The sequence below is a fragment of the Bombina bombina genome, chromosome 6 (assembly GCF_027579735.1).
Source record: "Bombina bombina isolate aBomBom1 chromosome 6, aBomBom1.pri, whole genome shotgun sequence".
Lineage (NCBI taxonomy): Eukaryota > Metazoa > Chordata > Amphibia > Anura > Bombinatoridae > Bombina > Bombina bombina.
In genome coordinates this window covers 423,573,697-423,593,891 of record NC_069504.1, presented here as the reverse complement: position 1 = coordinate 423,593,891, position 20,195 = coordinate 423,573,697, and the positions used below count along the sequence as shown (strand labels likewise).

Sequence of the window (20,195 nt, the reverse complement as noted above, 5' to 3'; positions counted from 1 at the left end):
GAACTCCGTGCAATTCTCAGGGCCCTTCAGTTTTGGCCTCTGTTGAAGAGAGAACCGTTCATTTGTTTTCAGACAGACAATATCACATATTTCAATCATCAAGGTGGGACTCACAATCCTCAAGTTATGAAAGAAGTATCTCGGATACTTGTTTGGGCGGAATCCAGCTCCTGTCTAATTTCTGCAGTTCATATCCCAGGTATAGACAATTGGGAAGCGGATTATATCAGTCGTCAGACTTTACATCCGGGAGAATGGTCACTCCACCCAGATGTGTTTTTTCAAATTGTTCAGATGTGGGGGCTTCCAGAAATAGATCTGATGGCATCTCATCTAAACAAAAAACTTCCCAGGTACCTGTCCAGGTCTAGGTCTCCTCAGGCGGAAGCAGTGGATGCATTGACATTCCCTTTGTGTTATCAACCTGCTTATATTTTCCCGCCTCTAGTTCTTCTTCCAAGAGTGATCTCCAAGATCATCATGGAGCAATTGTTTGTGCTGCTGGTGGCTCCAGCATGGTCTCACAGGTTTTGGTATGCAGATCTTGTTCGGATGTCCAGTTGCCAACCTTGGCCACTTCCATTAAGGCCAGACCTTCTATCTCAAAGTCTGTTTTTCCATCAGGATCTCAAATCATTAAATTTGAAGGTATGGAAATTGAATGCTTAGTACTTAGTCATAGAGGTTTCTCTGACTCAATGATTAATACTATGTTGCAGGCTCGTAAATCTGTTTCTAGAAAGATTTATTATCAAGTTTGGAAGACTTACATTTCATGGTGTTCTTCTCATAAATTCTCTTGGCATTCTTTTAGAATTCCATTTCCTAGAATTTTACAGTTTCTTCAGGATGGTTTGGATAAAGGTTTGTCTGCAAGTTCCTTGAAAAGACAAATCTCTGCTCTTTCTGTTTTATTCCACAGGAAAATTGCTAAACTTCCTGATATTCATTGTTTTGTACAGGCTTTGGTTCGTATGAAGCCTGTCATTAAATCAATCTCTCCTCCTTGGAGTCTTAATTTGGTTTTGAAGGCTTTACAGGCTCCTCCATTTGAGCCTATGCATTCTTTGAACATTAAACTACTTTCTTGGAAAGTGTTGTTCCTTTTGGCCATCTCTTCTACTAGAAGAGTTTCTGAATTATCTGCTCTGTCTTGTGAATCTCCTTTTCTGATTTTTCATCAGGATAAGGCAGTTTTGCGGACCTCATTTAAATTCTTACCTAAGGTTGTGAATACTAACAACATTAATAGAGAAATTATTGTCCCTTCTTTGTGTCCTAATCCTAAGAATTCTTTGGAGAGATCTTTACATTCTTTGGATGTGGTGAGAGCTCTGAAATATTATGTTGAATCCACTAAAGATTTCAGGAAGACTTCTAGTCTATTTGTTATCTTTTCTGGTTCCTGGAAAGGTTAGAGGGCTTCTGCCGTTTCTTTGGCATCGTGGTTAAAGCTTTTGATTCTTCAAGCTTATTTGGAGTCGGTTAAAGCACCGCCTCAGAGAATTACAGCTCATTCTACTAGATCAGTTTCTTGGGCTTTTAAGAACGAAGCTTCCGTTGATCACATTTGCAAAGCAGCAACTTGGTCTTCTTTGCATACATTTACTAAATTCTACCATTTTGATGTATTTGCTTCTTCGGAAGCAGTTTTTGGTAGGAAAGTTCTTCAGGCAGCTGTTTCAGTTGGATTCTTCTGCTTATGATTTAAGTTTTTTCTTTTTCATTTTTGAGAATAAACTTATATTTGGGTTGTGGATTAATTTTTTTCAGCGAAATGGCTGTTTTTATTTTTATTCCTCCCTCTCTAGTGACTCTTGCGTAGAGTTCCACATCTTGGGTATTGCTATCCCATACGTCACTAGGTCATGGACTCTTGCCAATTACATGAAAGAAAACATAATTTATGTAAGAACTTACATGATAAATTAATTTCTTTCATATTGGCAAGAGTCCATGAGGCCCACCCTTTTTATGGTGGTTATGATTTTTTTGTATTAAGCACAATTATTTCCAAATTCCTTTGTTGATGCTTTTTTAGCCTTTCTTAATCACCCCACTTCTTGGCTATTCGTTAAACTGAATTGTGGGTGTGGAGAGGGGTGTATTTATAGGCATTTTGAGGTTTGGTAAACTTTGCCCCTCCTGGTAGGATTGTATATCCCATATGTCACTAGCTCATGGACTCTTGCCAATATGAAAGAAATGAATTTATCAGGTAAGTTCTTACATAAATTATGTTTTTCCGTTTTCCCTTGACTGAATAACTGGGGGTTTATGGGAAGTGGGAGTGATACTAAACAGCTTTGCTGGGGTGTTCTTTGTCTTCACCTGGTGGCCAGGAGTTTAATTCCCACTAGTAATTGAATGGATTTGTGGACTCTCCATGCCAGGAAAGAAAATAATTTATCAGGTAAGCATACATTTTGTTATCCCTAATTGGCTCCAGCAAAGACAGTCGATTAGGGAACTGCAAAACAATGGAGATATAGTTAACACAATGGCTGTGCATGCTTTAATTCCATTGACAAGTATGGATTGGTTCCTACAAATAAGCCAAGTAGTGGTTGAGACTGGCTATTAAAAAACAACCGTATTATACGCATGAATGCATTAATTAATTAAATAATTTTCTCACTTGCCTGGAATATTAAAGTGATATGAACGTTTCCAATTTACTTCTTTTATCAAATTTGCTTTGTTCCCATGATATTCTTTGTGGAAGAGATACCTAGGTAGGTGTCTGGAGCACTGTTTGGCAGGAATAGTGCTGTCATATAGTGCTCTTGCAAATGGATAACATTTTTGCAAAGCTATTGCCATATAGTGCTCCAGAAATGTGCAGGCTCCTAAGCTTACATTCCTTAAATGATAATAGCAATAAATTAGAAAGTTGTTTAAAATTGCTTGCTCTTAACATTACTCCAATTTTAAATACAATTAAAGATACTCTTAAAAACGGGCATAATTTACCTCTCTCCTTATCTGGGCGCATAGCAGCATATAAGATAATTCTTCTCCCCAAAGTGCTCTATATTCTTCAGAAAAACCCCTTGCTCTTAAAGAGGAAAGATATAATTTTTTTCAACTCTCTTCTGAGATCCTTCATATGGCAAAATAGGAGGCCTAGAATCTCACTTTCGAAACTCACTTTTCCTATGAGACGCGGTGGTCTGGCTCTACCTGATCTTAGGGTTTATAATCAAGTCTTTTTAGCTCGTATAGTAACAGATTGGTTATTTTCAAGGTATTATGTCATGAATAATGATCTCGAAAAAAGTATAATGAACTCTTTCTCTCCTTTGTCACTTATCCACTGTGATGCTAGCTTCATCCCATCTGAAATAAAAAACTGAGATCTATATATAATCCAATTTTAGCATGTTGTTGTGTAAAAAGATTTGCAATACGTTAGCCATAGAATATCATGTTTCGAGACGTATTCCATTTCTGGGAAATCCTCAGTTTCAAGCAGGACTACATTCAACACTTTTTCTAAAATGGAAATCTGCAGGCTTCTCCAATGTATGCCAGATACTAGACTCAGAGAGAAGCTGTATTAAATATTTTGACTCTCTTAGAACAGAATTCAATCTCCCACATAGAAACTTCTTTGCATATCTCCAGGCGAGACATTATGCATTAAAACTTATAAATGACTATGGCTGGAATTGGTCCCTAGGGATTATTGAGAATTGGCTTGCCCTAGTCAAAAATGGACATATGTCAATCACCCTTTGTTACACTATCTTGGTATCTGACTGGGGCATAGTTAATCTTGATAAGATTTGCATCAAGTGGGCTGCACTGTTAATGCAAGAACTGGATCCTAAACTACCTGATGAGATCAAGATAAATTTATTTGGTTCAGATGGTGTCAAGCGTGTGTGGTGGCAACCAGATGAGGAGTACAAAGACAAGTGTGTCTTGCCTACAGTCAAGCATGGTGGTGGGAGTGTCATAGTCTGGGCCTGCAGTTTATTGAGGAAACCATGAATGCCAACATGTACTGTGACATACTGTAGCAGAGCATGATCCCCTCCCTTCGGAGACTGGGCCGCAGGGCAGTATTCCAACATGATAACGACCCCAAACACACTTCCAAGACGACCACTGCCTTGCTAAAGAAGCTGAGGGTATACCCTATTGAGCAGCTGTGAACATCTGTGGGGCTTATTTTCGCGCGCTCAGACGCGCACTTTACTCTGGCTGAGAATGCAGCAGGCATTAGCTCCGGTTGAGCCTAGACTGGTGTTCTGTTAACCGGATCGTTGTTGAGTCGTTTTGCAGTACCCTGGGGGCAGGTAGGCACCACAGCAGAGCTGTGGCGAGGTGCAGGGGTTATTTTTTCTTAAATCTAACATATTTTTGACTATAAATATCTTTTAGAGGTTAATTTCTCCCTTTACTCTTGGGGTTCAATAATTTTTGGAACTATTGATTAGGTGTAGCTAATTTTAAAGCGTTAATTAACGTTTTGAAGCAGTTTGGGAAAAATTGTGCGCTTTTTTATTACTTAAAGGCGCAGTACACGTTTTTCAAAAAATTGTTTAAATCAATAAATAAAGTGTTTAACGACTATTGTGGTTATTACTAGTCTGTTCAACATGTCTGACATTGAGGAAACTCATTGCTCTATGTGTTTAGAAGCCATTGTGGAACCCCCTCTTACATTGTGTACCTCTTGTACTGAAAGGGCCTTACATTGTAAAAAGCATATTTTTGTGCCTAAGGAGGATTCTCAATCTGAAGAGAATCAGGATATGCCATCCAATTCTCCCCAAGTGTCACAACCTTTAACGCCCACACAAGCGACGCCAAGTACTTCTAGTGCGTCTAATTTTTTTACTCTGCAGGAGATGGCTGCAGTTATGTCAACTACCCTTACAGAGGTATTATCTAAATTACCAGTGTAACAGGGTAAACACAGTAGGTCAGGTATTAATGTGAATACTGAATCCTCTTATGCTTTATTGGCTATTTACAATGTACCCTCACAGTGCTCTGAGTTGGGGGTCAGGTAATTGCTGTCTGAGGGAGAACTTTCAGACTCAGGAAATGTGTTACCTCAGACAGATTCGGACGTGATGTCCTTTAAATTTAAGCTTGAACACCTCCGCCTGTTACTTCGGGAGGTTTTAGCGACTCTGGATGATTGTGACCCTATTGTGATACCACCAGAGAAATTGTGTAAGATAGACAAATATCTAGAGGTTCCTTCTTACACTGATGTTTTTCCAGTTCCTAAAAGAATTTCGGAAATTGTAAAAAAGGAATGGGATAGACTAGGTATACCGTTCTCTCCCCCTCCTAATTTTAAGAAAATGTTTCCCATATCAGACACCATTCGGGACTCTTGGCAAATGGTCCCTAAGGTGGAGGGAGCTATATCTACCCTGGCTAAGCGTACAACTATACCTATTGAGAACAGTTGTGCTTTCAAAGACCCTATGGATAAAAAGTTAGAGGGTCTTCTAAGAAATTATTTATTCATCAGGGTTTCCTTTTACAACCTACGGCTTGCATTGTTCCAGTTACTACTGCAGCAGCTTTTTGGTTTGATGCTCTAGAATAGTCTCTGAAGGTTGAGACTCCATTAGATGACATTTTGGATAGAATTAAGGCTCTCAAGCTAGCTAATTCTTTTATTACTGATGCTGCTTTTCAAATTGCTAAATTAGCAGGATTTGCCATTTTAGAGCGTTATGGCTCAAATCTTGGTCTGCTGATGTGTCATCGAAATCTAAGCTTTTAGCTATTCCTTTTAAAGGTAAGACCCTATTCGGGCCTGAATTGAAGGAAATTATTTCTGACATTACTGGAGGTAAAGGCCATGCCCTACCTCAGGATAAGTCTGTTAAGATGAGGGGTAAACAAAATAAGGAGGACCCTCTGCTTCCTCTTCCTCCACAAAGCAGGAAGGGAATTTTGCTCAATCCAAGTCAGTCTGGAGACCCTACCATGCTTTGAATAAAGGTAAACAATCCAAGAAGCCCTCTGCTGCTACAAAGACAGCATGAATGGGCGGCCCCTGATCCGGGACCGGATCTAGTAGGGGCAGACTTTCTTTCTTTGCTCAGGCTTGGGCAAGAGATGTTCAGGACCCCTGGGCGCTGGAAATCGTGACCCACGGTTATCAACTGGAATTCAAGGATTTTCTCCCTAGAGGGAGATTTAATCTTTCACGATTATCTGTAGACCAGATAAAAAGAGAGGCGTTCTTACGCTGTGTAAAAGACCTCTCTACTATGGGAGTAATTTGTCCCATTCCAAAACTGGAACAGGGGCAGGGGTTCTACTCAACTCTTTTTGTGGTTCCCAAAAAAGAGGGAACTTTGAGATGCATTTTAGATCTCAAGTGTCTAAACAAGTTTCTCAGAGTCCCATCGTTCAAGATGGAGACTATACGAACAATCTTACCAATGATCCAGGAGGGTCAATATATGACTACCGTGGACTTGAAGGATGCATACCTTCATATTCCTATTCACAAGGATCATCATCAGTTCCTAAGGTTTGCCTTCCTGGACAAACATTATCAGTTCGTGGCTCTTCCCTTCGGGTTGGCCACAGCACCCAGGATCTTCACAAAGGTTCTAGGGTCCCTTCTGGCGGTTCTCAGACCGTGGGGCATAGCAGTGGCGCCTTATCTGGACGATATTTTGATCAAGGCGTCAACTTATCATCTGACAAAATCTCACACGGACACAGCGTTGTCTTTCCTGAGAACTCACGGTTGGAAGGTGAATATAGAAAAGAGTTCACTAGTTCCACAGACAAGGGTTCCCTTCTTATGAACTCTGATAGATTCGGTAGACATGAAAATATTTCTGACGGAGGTCAGAAAAGCAAAGATTCTAAATACTTGCTGAACACTTCAGTCCATTCATCGGCCATCAGTGGCTCAGTGTATGGAGGTCATTGGATTAATGGTAGCGGCAATGAACATCATTCCGTTTGCTCGCTTTCATCTCAGACCACTGCAGCTGTGCATGCTCGGACAGTGGAATGGGGACTATGCAAATTTATCTCCTCAGATAAATCTGGATCAAGAGACCAGAGACTCTCTTCTTTGGTGGTTGTTGCTGGATCATCTGTCCCATGGGACTTGTTAACGCAGACCCTCATGTGGGGTAGTGACAACGGACGCCAGTCTACTGGGCTGGGGTGCAGTCTGGAATTCCCTGAAGGCTCAGGGTGTTTGGACTCAGGTGGAGTCTCTACTTCCAATCAATATTCTGGAACTGAGAGCAATATTCAATGCGCTTCAGGCGTGGCCTCAGTTGGCTTTAGCCAAATTCATCAGATTCCAGTCGGACAATATCACGACTGTGGCATATATCAATCATCAAGGGGGAACAAAGATTTCCTTAGCGATGATAGAAGTATCAAAGATAATACGATGGGCGGAGGCCCACTCTTGCTATCTATCAGCAATCTACATCCCAGGAGTAGAGAACTGGGAAGCGGATTTTCTAAGTCGTCAGACTTTTCATCCGGGGGAGTGGGAACTCCATCCGGAGGTATTTGCCTCATTGATTCGCCAATGGGGCAGACCGGAATTACATCTGATGGCATCTCGTCAGAATGCCAAGCTTCCACGTTACGGATCCAGGTTGAGGGATCCTCAGCCCGAACTGCTAGATGCCTTGGCAGTACCTTGGTCGTTCAGCCTAGCTTATGTGTTTCCACTGTTTCCTCTCCTTCCACGTGTGATTGCTCGGATGAAACAGGAGAGAGCTTCAGTAATCCTGATAGCGCCTGCGTGGCCACACAGGACTTGGTATGCGGATCTAGTGGACATGTCCTATCTGCCACCATGGAAACTTCCTTTGAGACAGGACCTTCTCCTTCAAGGTCCTTTCCAACATCCAAATCTACTTTCTCTGCAGCTGACTGCTTGGAGATTGAATGCTTGATTTTATCTAAGCGGGGTTTCTCTGATTCGGTCATCAATACTTTGATACAGGCTTGTAAGCCTGTCACTAGAAAAATCTATCATAAGATATTGCGTAAATATCTTTATTGGTGTGAATCCCACGGTTACTCATGGAGTAAAGTTAGGATTCCCAGGATTCTGTCTTTTCTCTAAGAAGGATTGGAGAAAGGGTTATCAGCAAGTTCCTAAAGGGACAGATTTCTGCTTTGTCAATTTTTCTTCACAACCGTTTGGCAGATGTGCCAGATGTTCAGTCTTTTTGTCATGCTCTATCCAGAATTAAGCCTGTTTTTAGACCAATTACTCCTCCCTGGAGTTTGAATTTAGTTCTTCGAGTTCTTCAAGGGGTTCGTTTGAACCCATGCATTCCATAGATATTAAATTGTTATCTTGGAAAGCTTTGTTTTTGGTTGCTATTTCTTCTGCTCTAAGAGTTTCGGAGCTTTCAGCGTTACAATGTGATTTGCCTTATCTTATATTTCATTCCGATAAGGTGGTTTTGCGTACCAAACCTGGATTTCTTCCTAAGGTTGTTTCAAATAAGAATATTAATCAGGGAATTGTTCCTTCCTTGTGTCCTAATCTTTCTTCTAAGAAGGAGCGTCTGTTACATAATCTGGACGTGTTCCGTGCCTTGAAGTTTTACTTACAGGCAACCAAGGATTTCCGTCAATCATCTTCATTATTCATTGTATATTCTTGAAAGTGTAGGGGTCAGAAAGCAATGGCTACCTCTTTCTTTTTGGCTGAGGAGTATCATCTGCCTGGCGGCATATGAGACTGCTGGACAGCAGCCTCCTGAAAGAATTACGGCTCATTCTACTAGGGCTGTGACTTTCACATAGGCCTTTAAAAACAATGCTTCTGTTGAACAGATTTGTAAGGCTGCGACTTGGTCGTCCCTTCATACTTTTTCCAAATTTTCCAAATTTGATACTTTTGCTTCTTCTGAGGCTGTTTTTGGGAGAAAGGTTCTTCAAGCAGTGGTGCCTTCCGTTTAGATCTCTGTCTTGTCCCTCCCTTCCATCCGTGTCCTGTAGCTTTGGTATTGTATCCCACAAGTAAGGATGAAATCCGTGGACTCGTTGTATCTTGTAGAAGGAAAGGAAAGTTATGCTTACCTGATAAATTGATTTCTTCTACGATACGACGAGTCCACGGCCCTCCCTATCATTTTAAGACAGATTATATTTTATTTTTACAACTTCAGTCACCTCTGCACCTTTTAACTTTTCCTTTCTCTTCCTAAACCTTCGGTCGAATGACTGGGGGTGGAGGGAAGGGAGGAGCTATATATACAGCTCTGCTGTGGTGCTCTTTGCCACTTCCTGTTAGCAGGAGGATAATATCCCACAAGTAGGGATGAAATCCGTGGACTCGTCGTATCGTAGAAGAAATCAATTTATCAGGTAAGCATAAATTTCCTTTTTATCCGGTTTCACAGAATTTAATGCTTCATGGCATTTAATAGATAAAATATCACAAAACAGTGCAACCTCACAGAGTAAATACTGATAAAATAACAAACACTAAAATGTGATTCACGTACACTATGCTCTTGTATGTCAATATAGCGCAAATCAATTTAAACTTGTGTGCAACAATGTGTACAAAATTAAATTGGTATAGGGTGCACTCTAGATGTAAAATGCGCAGTAGATGAAAAGGATATAGTCCCAAGATATCATAAAAGTTCTGGTACGGCATCCAAAGGTAACCTCAAAGTAAATGGAAGCAAGTATAGTTCTGTTAATATAATAATAGTCTGCACAGACCGATGGAGCTTACGTTTCAGAGAGCTATGTCTGAGCTCTCAGTTTTATCAGCATGTGTATCAGGTGACCCTCCAGTAACAGGCAATACCTCAACCGGGTCCAAAATATAAAATGTATTATTAAAATCAATGATAGAAGAGAAATTGCATGCAGACTTCTAAGGACAAGTCTATAAAGAAACTAATATACCGTTAAAAGAAACGACAACTTTTGCCAATGTTGGAGCCGACAAGTAAGACCACCCACTGAAGTCCCCCACTCTGTGACATGAAAGTCCTTCTTATTTATCAGGAGAGGACACATTGATACATAACATTTGCATTTCATTTCTAGTTTTGATTTTCATTGTGTTTATGGAGGTGAATTCACTATTAATTGTTAACATTTTTAACTTACAACATTTTCATATATTTTTTTTATTGCTGTTTAGTAAGAATATCTTTGTGCTTTAATATCCTTTTTCTCCTGAGCAATGATATATCACCATGTGCTCACTGTTTACACTTTGTTAGATTTAATCTTTTATCTATCCGGCTCAAACGTTTTCTATCATGCTATGGCAATAAGAGTATTATTTCATAATATTAACAGAAACACAAACAAACCATTAAGAAATAGCTGGTCCTGTCTGTAAGTTTCCATCTGAACTGTATTCAAATTTATGAAAAAATTGTTGTAAAGTGTGCAACTTTTCCAATGTTCTTGGAATTAAAAAACTGTATTTTCTGTTATGTCTCGCTTAAAATGCATAAAAAGAAAAAAAAGAGATTTTAAAACAAGAAAATGTTTTAAGGATTTTTTCTGCTATTTTCTTTTAGGGAGAAGAAGAAATGATTTTCTTAAAATCATGTATACGCAGGAAAACAGATTCAATTGAGAAAAGGTTTTGCTTTGATGTGGAAGGAGTTGATCGGTGAGTATTTTCTGTTACATTTAATTTGTTATTCATTATTCTTTTTAGTCTGTGCCGACGCCTTGAGCAGATTCTAAAAAACAGTTTGTTCCTTTGCCAGCTTGGATAGAATTATTAACGCATCCTCCATATTTGTCTTCACACTTGCAAGCATCAGCCAAATAGTTTCTCCACCCCATTTATTTATTTATCAAGCTGAGAGTGGCCTTACACATTTCTTTTAATAACATATAAATGAAGGGTCAGTATGATACCTGTAGGTTTAGCTGAGACCTGAAGAGATTGCTGTCATTTTGACATTTAAATTTGAGAGATGCACACTCTTTGAGGATTATAAGTTAAGGTGGAACACAGTTATGTAAAGCCTGATGTGGCACGTATAGTAAAGAAGCATGTTATAAATCTGACACGGGCAGGCATTATAGCCAGAATCTTGATGTTTAGTTGAAATAGATTTTTATTGAACACTAGTCGTATTTCATAATATAGGTAGCCCTCAGTTTATGCCGGGGTTAGGTTCCAGAAGGAATGGTTGTAAATCGAAACCGTTGTAAATTGAAACCCAGTTTATAATGTAAGTCAATGGGAAGTGAGGGAGATAGGTTCCAGGCCCCTCTCAAAATTGTCATAAGTAACACCTAATACATTATTTTTAAAGCTTTGAAATGAAGACTTTAAATGCTAAACAGCATTATAAACCTAATAAAATAATCACACAACACAGAATATATAATTAAACTAAGTTAAATGAACAAAAACATTTGCTAAACAGCATTATAAACCTAATGAAATAATCACACAAGACAGACTTCACTTGCATTTTTCTGCAAACAGTTCTTTCTATGCATTCCAATCTGGACTGATTTATAGACAGGAATATCTTGTTCCTTTGAAATCTGCTCGATAGCTCAGGTCTGGTTAAACTGATTAACTTCAGCTTGCTTGGCTTTGCTGCAACACAAGCAGACAGCTCCACCTACTGGCTATTTTAATAAATGAACTGCTTCTCAATGCTTTTTAATAGCAGTCACATGACTGGAAAAAAAGGTTGTTATTCTGAAACGGTGTAAATTGAACCGTTGTAAAATGAGGGCCACCTGTATATAACAATGGAAATACAGCATTTATATCAGAGTCTGGTTACATAACATCCATAAGATTACAAAACTGTCCATAATCAGCTGGAAGAAAAACAAGAATTTTTTTTAAAGAAAAATAGACCTTAGTCCAGTAGGGCTCCAACCTCCATGGTTGGTTCACAGCTCTGCATTCTGGAGTCATCTCTATCTTTATGAGTTCATAACATTTTTTATCCATGTATCTCATTACTGAACCTGATCATGGTATCAAGATATTATGTTTTCCAAGATAAATCTCTATAGAAAGAGTACAAATATGTATCCCCAGTGCTCTAATTTTAATAATAGTTGAACCATATTATAATATAAACAATCAAAAAACAGATCAAATATAATAAATAAAATGATTCACTGTTACACCTTCTTTCAATTGTTTGATTTTTAGTATCTCTCAATAAATATGTAATTATAGAATATCCACTAAATGTACACAAGTATCTCGCCAATCTATAGTCAAATGAAATCTCCTTTCACTCTGTTGAAGAGGAAACGTTCCTTTCTGTAAAATACAATCATATCTTATGTGGATTTGTCATGCATAATCCAGTAAAACCATAGTTTACTGAAGGACTCCACTGAATCTTGTATATGTGCAGCTGATTCATACATTTGAAATATAGTCTTAATCCTCCCTAATACCTCTGTCCATTCTGGTACTCCTATTTTCCAATATTTAGCTATTGATATATGAGTAACTGTACATACAATTCTTATAAATGTGTTAATGTGTGTGTTGAATCTCGGGTATCTATAGTTCAGCAGTGCTTGTATCGAGGTTAATGTTACTTGTTCTTCTAGAATGGTAGTTAAAAACCCAGAGAGATCCACCCACACCATCTGTACCTTTGGACATGTCCACTATATATGAAAGTATGTACCTGGTTCTAAGCAGCCTCTATAACAATTCCTGGTGCCTCCCTTAGAACATATGTGCTGTTTTTAATGGTGTTAGATACCAATGAAACAAAGTTTTAATACAATTCTCTCTTAGATCAGCGCTAAGCAGACCTCTGCTGGAGTTAAAAAACATTCTGTTCCACTTAGCTAAGTCTATCTCCTCACCTATATCCCCTTCCCAGTGAAGGGCCGTAGTTGATTTAGATATTGACCTTATCTCTTGTATAAAGAAATACATTTGGGAAACAGCTTGTTTTTGTCTGATTGAGGCGCTACAATAATTCTCTAAACTAGTTTTGTTTTTAAATTCCTGCAAGGTACTAATGCATGTGTATATAGCAGATGCTATCTGTAAATATAAAAACCATGGTAATCGCATAGGCTCCAATTTCTGTTGTAGTTGTTTATGTTAATATTCTTTTATTATCCAGGAAGTGAGCTATATGATATAAGTCCTTCTGTGCCCATTTGTCTAACTGCCTTCTTGAGACACTTGGTATTATATATTGCTCTTGTTAAGTGTGTTCAGTCCACGGGTCATCCATTACTTATGGGATATATTCTCCTTCCCAACAGGAAGTTGCAAGAGGATCACCCAAGCAGAGCTGCCATATAGCTCCTCCCCTCACATGTCATACCCAGTCATTCTCTTGCAACCCTCAACAAAGAAGGAGGTCGCGAGAGGAGGTGGAGTTTTTACTTAACTATTCTTCAATCAAAAGTTTGTTATTTTAAATGGCACCGACCGGAGTGTGCTGTTTTTCTATCTCAGGCAGTATTTGGAAGAAGAAACTGCCTGCGTTTTTTATCTATGATCTTAGCAGGCGTAACTAAGATCCACTGGCTGTTCTCGACATTCTGAGGAGTGGGGTAACTTCAGAAACTGGGAATAGCATGCGGGGTCCTCCGCAAATGAGGTATGTGCAGTACTTTATTTTCTGGGAATGGAATTGACTAAGAAAATACTGCTGTTACCATATGATGTAAGTACAGCCTTAAATGCAGTAGTAGCAACTGGTATCAGGCTGATAAATGTATGCGCAGTCGAGTTATATTCTAGGGACTAGAATTTGACTGAGAAAATACTGTTAACACTGAAATAATACTTAAGCCTTCTCTGCAGTGGTAGCGACTGGTAGCAGGCTTAGTGATAGCTTTGCATGACATTGAAAAATGTTGTTTTGTTAATAAAACATTTACTGGCATGTTATTCGTTTTTGTGAGGTACTTTGGTGATAAATCGCTTTGGGCATGATTTTTTTCCACATGGCTAACATATTTTTCTGCATGGAAACCGTTATATCATGGCTCCCACTGTTGTGATTGGAGTGGGAGGGCCCTTGTTTTAGCGCCTTGTTGCGCAGTTAAAATTATTGCACAGTCTTTCTGCTTCTTCCTCCTTGATCCAGGACGTCTCTAGAGAGCTCAGGGATCTGCAAATTTCATTTGTGAGGGAGGTAATCAGTCACAGCAGATCTGTGACAGTGTGCTGACTGTGATTAAAAGCGTTAAATCTTAATTGATATCTGTTTTATCCGTTTTGGGTATTGAGGGGTTAATCATCCTTTTGCTAATGGGTGCAATCCTCTGCTAATAATACACTTCTTGTTAAGAATTGTTTAATTATATCTGTATTTTTGAAGCGCTGCAGCGTCTTTTTATATTGCTTGTAAACTTATTGAAAGTGATTTCCAAGCTTGTTAGTTTCATTGCTAAGTCTGTTTAAACATGTCTGATTCAGAGGAAACTGTTTGTTCATCATGTTCAAAAGCCAATGTGGAGCCCAATAGAACGATGTGTACCAATTGTATTGATATTGCTTTAATAAAAGTCAATCTGTACCGATAAAGAAGCTATCACCAGACAACGAGGGGGAAGTTATGCCGTCTAACTCTCCTCACGTGTCAGTACCTGCGTCTCCCGCTCGGGAGATGCGTAGGATTGAGACACCTAGTACATCTAGGCCCTTACAAATCACTTTACATGATATGGCTAATGTTATGAAAGAAGTATTATATAATATGCCCGAATTAAGGGGCAAACGCGATAGCTCTGGGTTAAGGACAGAGCGCGCTGATGACACGAGAGCCATGTCTGATACTGCGTCACAATTTGCAGAACATGAGGACGGTGAGCTTCATTCTGTCGGTGACGGTTCTGATCCGGGGAGACCGGATTCAGAAATTTCAAACTTTAAATTTAAGCTTGAGAACCTCCGCGTGTTACTAGGGGAGGTATTAGCGGCTCTGAATGATTGCGACACGGTGGCAATTCCAGAGAAATTGTGTAGGTTGGATAGATACTATGCAGTACCGGTGTGTACTGACGTTTTTCCTATACCAAAAAGACTTACAGAAATTATAAGTAAGGAGTGGGATAGACCCGGTGTGCCTTTTTCCCCTCCCCCGATATTTAGAAAAATGTTCCCTATAGACGCCACCACAAGAGACTTATGGCAGACGGTCCCTAAGGTAGAGGGAGCAGTTTCTACGTTAGCCAAGCGTACCACTATCCCGGTGGAGGATAGCTGTGCTTTCTCAGATCCAATGGATAAAAAATTAGAGGGTTATCTTAAGAAAATATTTGTTCAACAGGGTTTTATATTGCAGCCTCTTGCATGCATTGCGCCTGTCACGGCTGCAGCGGCATTCTGGTTTGAGTCTCTGGAAGAGGCGATTCGCACAGAGCCGTTGGATGAGGCCTTGAGCAAAGTTAGAACCCTTAAGCAAGCTAATGCGTTTGTTTCAGATGCCGTAGTACATCTAACCAAACTTGCGGCTAAAAATTCCGGATTCGCCATACAGGCGCGCAGAGCGCTCTGGCTTTAATCCTGGTCAGCGGATGTAACTTCCAAGTCTAAACTACTTAACATTCCTTTCAAAGGGCAGACCTTATTCGGGCCCGGCTTGAAGGAAATTATTGCTGACATTATGGGAGGTAAGGGCCACACCCTTCCTCAGGACAGGGCCAAACCAAAGGCCAAACAGTATAATTTTCGTGCCTTTCGTAACTTCAAGGCAGGAGCAGCATCGTCTTCCTCCGCTCCAAAACAGGAACTACTGCTCGTTACAGACAAGGTTGGAAAGGCAACCAGTCATGGAACAAGGGCAAGCAGGCCAGAAAGCCTACTCCCGCCCCTAAGACAGCATGAAGTCAGGGCCCCCTATCCAGAGACGGATTTAGTGGGGGGCAGACTTTCTCTCTTTGCCCAGGCTTGGGCAAGAGATGTGCAGGATCCCTGGACGTTAAAGATTATATCTCAGGGATACCTTCTGGATTTCAAAACCTCTCCTCCACAAGGGAGGTTCCATCTTTCGAGGTTATCGACAAACCTAGTAAAGAGAGAGGCATTTCTACAATGTGTACAAGACCTCTTAATCATGGGGGTGATCCACTCAGTTCCGCGATCGGAACAAGGACAAGGATTTTACTCAAATCTATTTGTGGTTCCCAAAAAAGAGGGAACCTTCAGACCAATCTTGGACTTAAAGATCTTAAACAAATTCCTAAGGGTACCATCGTTCAAGATGGAAACCATTCGAACCATCCTACCCATGATCCAAGAGGGTCAATATATGACCACGGTGGACTTAAAGGATGCTTACCTTCACATACCGATTCACAAAGATCATTATCGGTACCTGAGGTTTGCCTTTCTAGACAGGCATTACCAGTTTGTGGCTCTTCCCTTCGGGTTAGCCACGGCCCCGAGAATTTTTACGAAGGTTCTGGGCTCACTTCTGGCGGTACTAAGACCACGAGGCATAGCGGTGGCTCCGTACCTAGACGACATTCTGATACAAGCGTCAAGTTTTCAGAATGCAAAGTCTCATACAGAGATAGTTCTAGCATTTCTGAGGTTGCATGGGTGGAAAGTGAACGTGGAAAAGAGTTCTCTGTTACCACTCACAAGGGTTCCTTTTCTAGGGACTCTTATAGATTCTGTAGAGATGAAGATTTACCTGACGGAGTCCAGGTTATCAAAGATTCTCAATGCTTGCCGTGTCCTTCATTCCGTTCCAAGCCCATCAGTAGCTCAGTGCATGGAGGTAATCGGCTTAATGGTCGCGGCAATGGACATAGTGCCATTTGCACGCCTGCATCTCAGACCGCTGCAACTATGCATGCTCAGTCAATGGAACGGGGATTACTCAGATCTGTCCCCTTTGCTAAATCTGGACCAGGAGACCAGAGATTCGCTTCTCTGGTGGTTGTCACCGGTTCATCTGTCCAAAGGAATGACCTTTCGCAGGCCAGATTGGACGATTGTAACAACGGATGCCAGCTTTCTAGGCTGGGGAGCAGTCTGGAATTCCCTGAAGGCTCAGGGATCGTGGACTCAGGAGGAAAAACTCCTCCCAATAAACATTCTAGAATTAAGAGCAATATTCAATGCTCTTCTAGCTTGGCCTCAGTTAGCGAAGCTGAGGTTCATCAGATTTCATTCGGACAATATCACGACTGTGGCTTACATCAATCATCAAGGGGGAACCAGGAGTTCCCTAGCGATGTTGGAAGTCTCGAAGATAATTCGCTGGGCAGAGTCTCACTCTTGCCACCTGTCAGCGATTCACATCCCAGGCGTAGAGAACTGGGAGGCGGATTTCCTAAGTCGCCAGACTTTTCATCCGGGAGAGTGGGATCTTCACCCGGAGGTATTTGCTCAACTGATTCGTCGTTGGGGCAAACCGGATCTGGATCTCATGGCATCTCGCCAGAACGCGAAGCTTCCTTGTTACGGATCCAGGTCCAGGGACCCGGGAGCGGTGCTGGTAGATGCATTAGCAGCCCCTTGGGTTTTCAACATAGCTTATGTGTTTCCACCATTTCCGTTGCTACCTCGGCTGATTGCCAGGATCAAACAGGAGAGGGCATCGGTAATTCTGATAGCGCCTGCGTGGCCACGCAGGACCTGGTATGCAGACCTAGTGGACATGTCGTCCTGTCCACCATGGTCTCTTCCTCTGAGGCAGGACCTTCTAATTCAGGATCCTTTCAACCATCCAAACCTAATTTCTCTGAGGCTGACTGCCTGGAAATTGAACGCTTGATTCTATCAAAGCGTGGGTTTTCGGATTCGGTTATTGATACATTAATACAGGCTCGGAAACCTGTGACAAGAAAAATTTACCATAAGATATGGCGTAAATATTTATATTGGTGCGAATCCAAGAGTTACTCATGGAGTAAGGTTAGGATTCCTAGGATATTAGCTTTTCTACAAGAGGGTTTAGAAAAGGGTTTATCCGCTAGTTCGCTAAAGGGACAGATTTCAGCTCTGTCTATTCTTTTACACAAACGTCTGGCAGAGCATCCAGACGTCCAGGCCTTTTGTCAGGCTTTGGCTAGAATTAAGCCTGTGTTTAAAGCTGTTGCTCCTCCGTGGAGCTTAAACTTGGTTCTTAAAGTTCTTCAGGGTGTTCCGTTTGAACCCCTTCATTCCATTGATATTAAGCTTTTATCTTGGAAAGTTTTGTTTTTGATGGCTATTTCCTCGGCTCGAAGAGTCTCTGAGTTATCTGCCTTACATTGTGATTATCCTTATCTGATCTTTCATTCAGATAAGGTAGTTCTGCGTACTAAACCTGGGTTTTTACCTAAGGTTGTTTCTAACAGGAATATCAATCAAGAGATTGTTGTTCCATCATTATGTCCTAATCCTTCTTCAAAGAAGGAACGTCTTTTGCATAATCTAGACGTGGTCCGTGCTCTGAAGTTCTACTTACAGGCAACTAAAGATTTTAGACAAACTTCTTCTCTGTTTGTCGTTTACTCTGGACAGAGGAGAGGTCAAAAGGCTTCGGCTACCTCTCTCTCTTTTTGGCTTCGTAGCATAATTCGTTTAGCCTATGAGACTGCTGGACAGCAGCCTCCTGAAAGAATTACAGCTCATTCCACCAGAGCTGTGGCTTCCACCTGGGCCTTTAAGAATGAGGCCTCTGTTGAACAGATTTGCAAGGCTGCAACTTGGTCTTCACTTCATACTTTTTCCAAATTTTCCAAATTTGACACTTTCGCTTCTTCGGAGGCTGGTTTTGGGAGAAAGGTTCTACAGGCAGTGGTTCCTTCTGTTTAATGTTCCTGCCTTGTCCCTCCCATCATCCGTGTACTTGGCTTTGGTATTGGTATCCCATAAGTAATGGATGACCCGTGGACTGAACACACTTAACAAGAGAAAACATAATTTATTCTTACCTGATAAATTTATTTCTCTTGTAGTGTGTTCAGTCCACGGCCCGCCCTGTCTTTTTCAGGCAGGTTCTAAATTTTAAAATTATAACTCCAGTCACCACTGCACCTTATAGTTTCTCCTTTCTCGTCTTGTTTCGGTCGAATGACTGGATATGACATGTGAGGGGAGGAGCTATATGGCAGCTCTTCTTGGGTGATCCTCTTGCAACTTCCTTTTGGGAAGGAGAATATATCCCATAAGTAATGGATGACCCGTGGACTGAACACACTACAAGAGAAATAAATTTATCAGGTAAGCATAAATTATGTTTTTAAAGGTCTAATTAATGAGTTAGTGGGTAGTCCTTATTAGCCAAGCCTATATGTTTAACTGTCGTCCTAGTGATCGGGCTATGGTAATTATCATTAGGTTTATAATTTTCTCTGTTCCACAAGATATTATCTGGCGAGTTGTACCCTCCTATACTAGCTTCTAGCTTATTCCATAACACATCATCTTGTGTCCGACCTAATAAAGAGTGCTGGGCCAATCTAGCTGGCGAGTAGTAATCTACCAGATTGGGAACTCCTACTCCACCTAGTTGTGTGTCATTTAAGAATGTCTTGGGAGATTCTTGCATGTTTAGAGTCTCTAAGAAACTTATGTAAATCCAATCCCTCTATTTTGATCGGTAAGGTACAAAATAAATTCAAGTTTTTTAGGACAACATTCATATTGATCGATGACAGTCCACCGTACCAAGAGAAATTATACTTCTTCCACTTTGCTGTCAGATCATATTGATTTATATAGAGGGATATAATTTGCTTAGTATAATTGTGTAGATTGTGTTGTTAATTTAACTCCTAAATATTTTATTTAGTTTTTAACCCATTTGAAGTAAAAATGTGTTTCTATCAATTTGATAGTGTGTTTAGGTAAGCCATTTGGAAGAGCTTCACATTTGTCCAAATTTATTTTATAACCCGATATGTCTGAATATTGTTGTATGATCTTATATAGATTGGGGAGAGAAATGAGTGTCTTAGTTACCGTTAATAGTACGCAGGATCTTGATATTTAAAGGGACATAAAACAAGTTGGGATAGAGACAAAATTTAATATGTACTTTAATTACTTTACCTGAAAATGTATACTGCAGTGCCTCACCATTAACCTTTTCTTTTTAGTTTCTGAATTGTAAAGCTCTAACTCCCTCCACACATTTCCTTCTATGGCCGTATCTTTTGTTGTTTTGGTAGAATGCAAAAGTGAATAGGGATTATCTGCTGGAGCATGCCTAGAAGCTGTGAACTCAGTTGAAATACAATGCCTGTGTCTAAACACTGATAATAGGGGA

General features: G+C 40.4%; 1 protein-coding gene across 2 annotated transcripts in view; it reads left to right on the top strand.

The window, feature by feature from the left end:
* The window catches only part of ARHGAP26 (Rho GTPase activating protein 26), a 1,495,203-nt gene that overhangs the window by 532,591 nt on the left and 942,417 nt on the right, over window positions 1–20,195 (top strand). For both annotated transcript variants that reach the window (XM_053717161.1, XM_053717160.1), the window contains exon 10: window positions 10,533–10,627. In XM_053717161.1, the coding sequence (XP_053573136.1) occupies window positions 10,533–10,627 (95 nt within the window). The remainder of the gene's footprint in view (window positions 1–10,532; window positions 10,628–20,195) is intronic.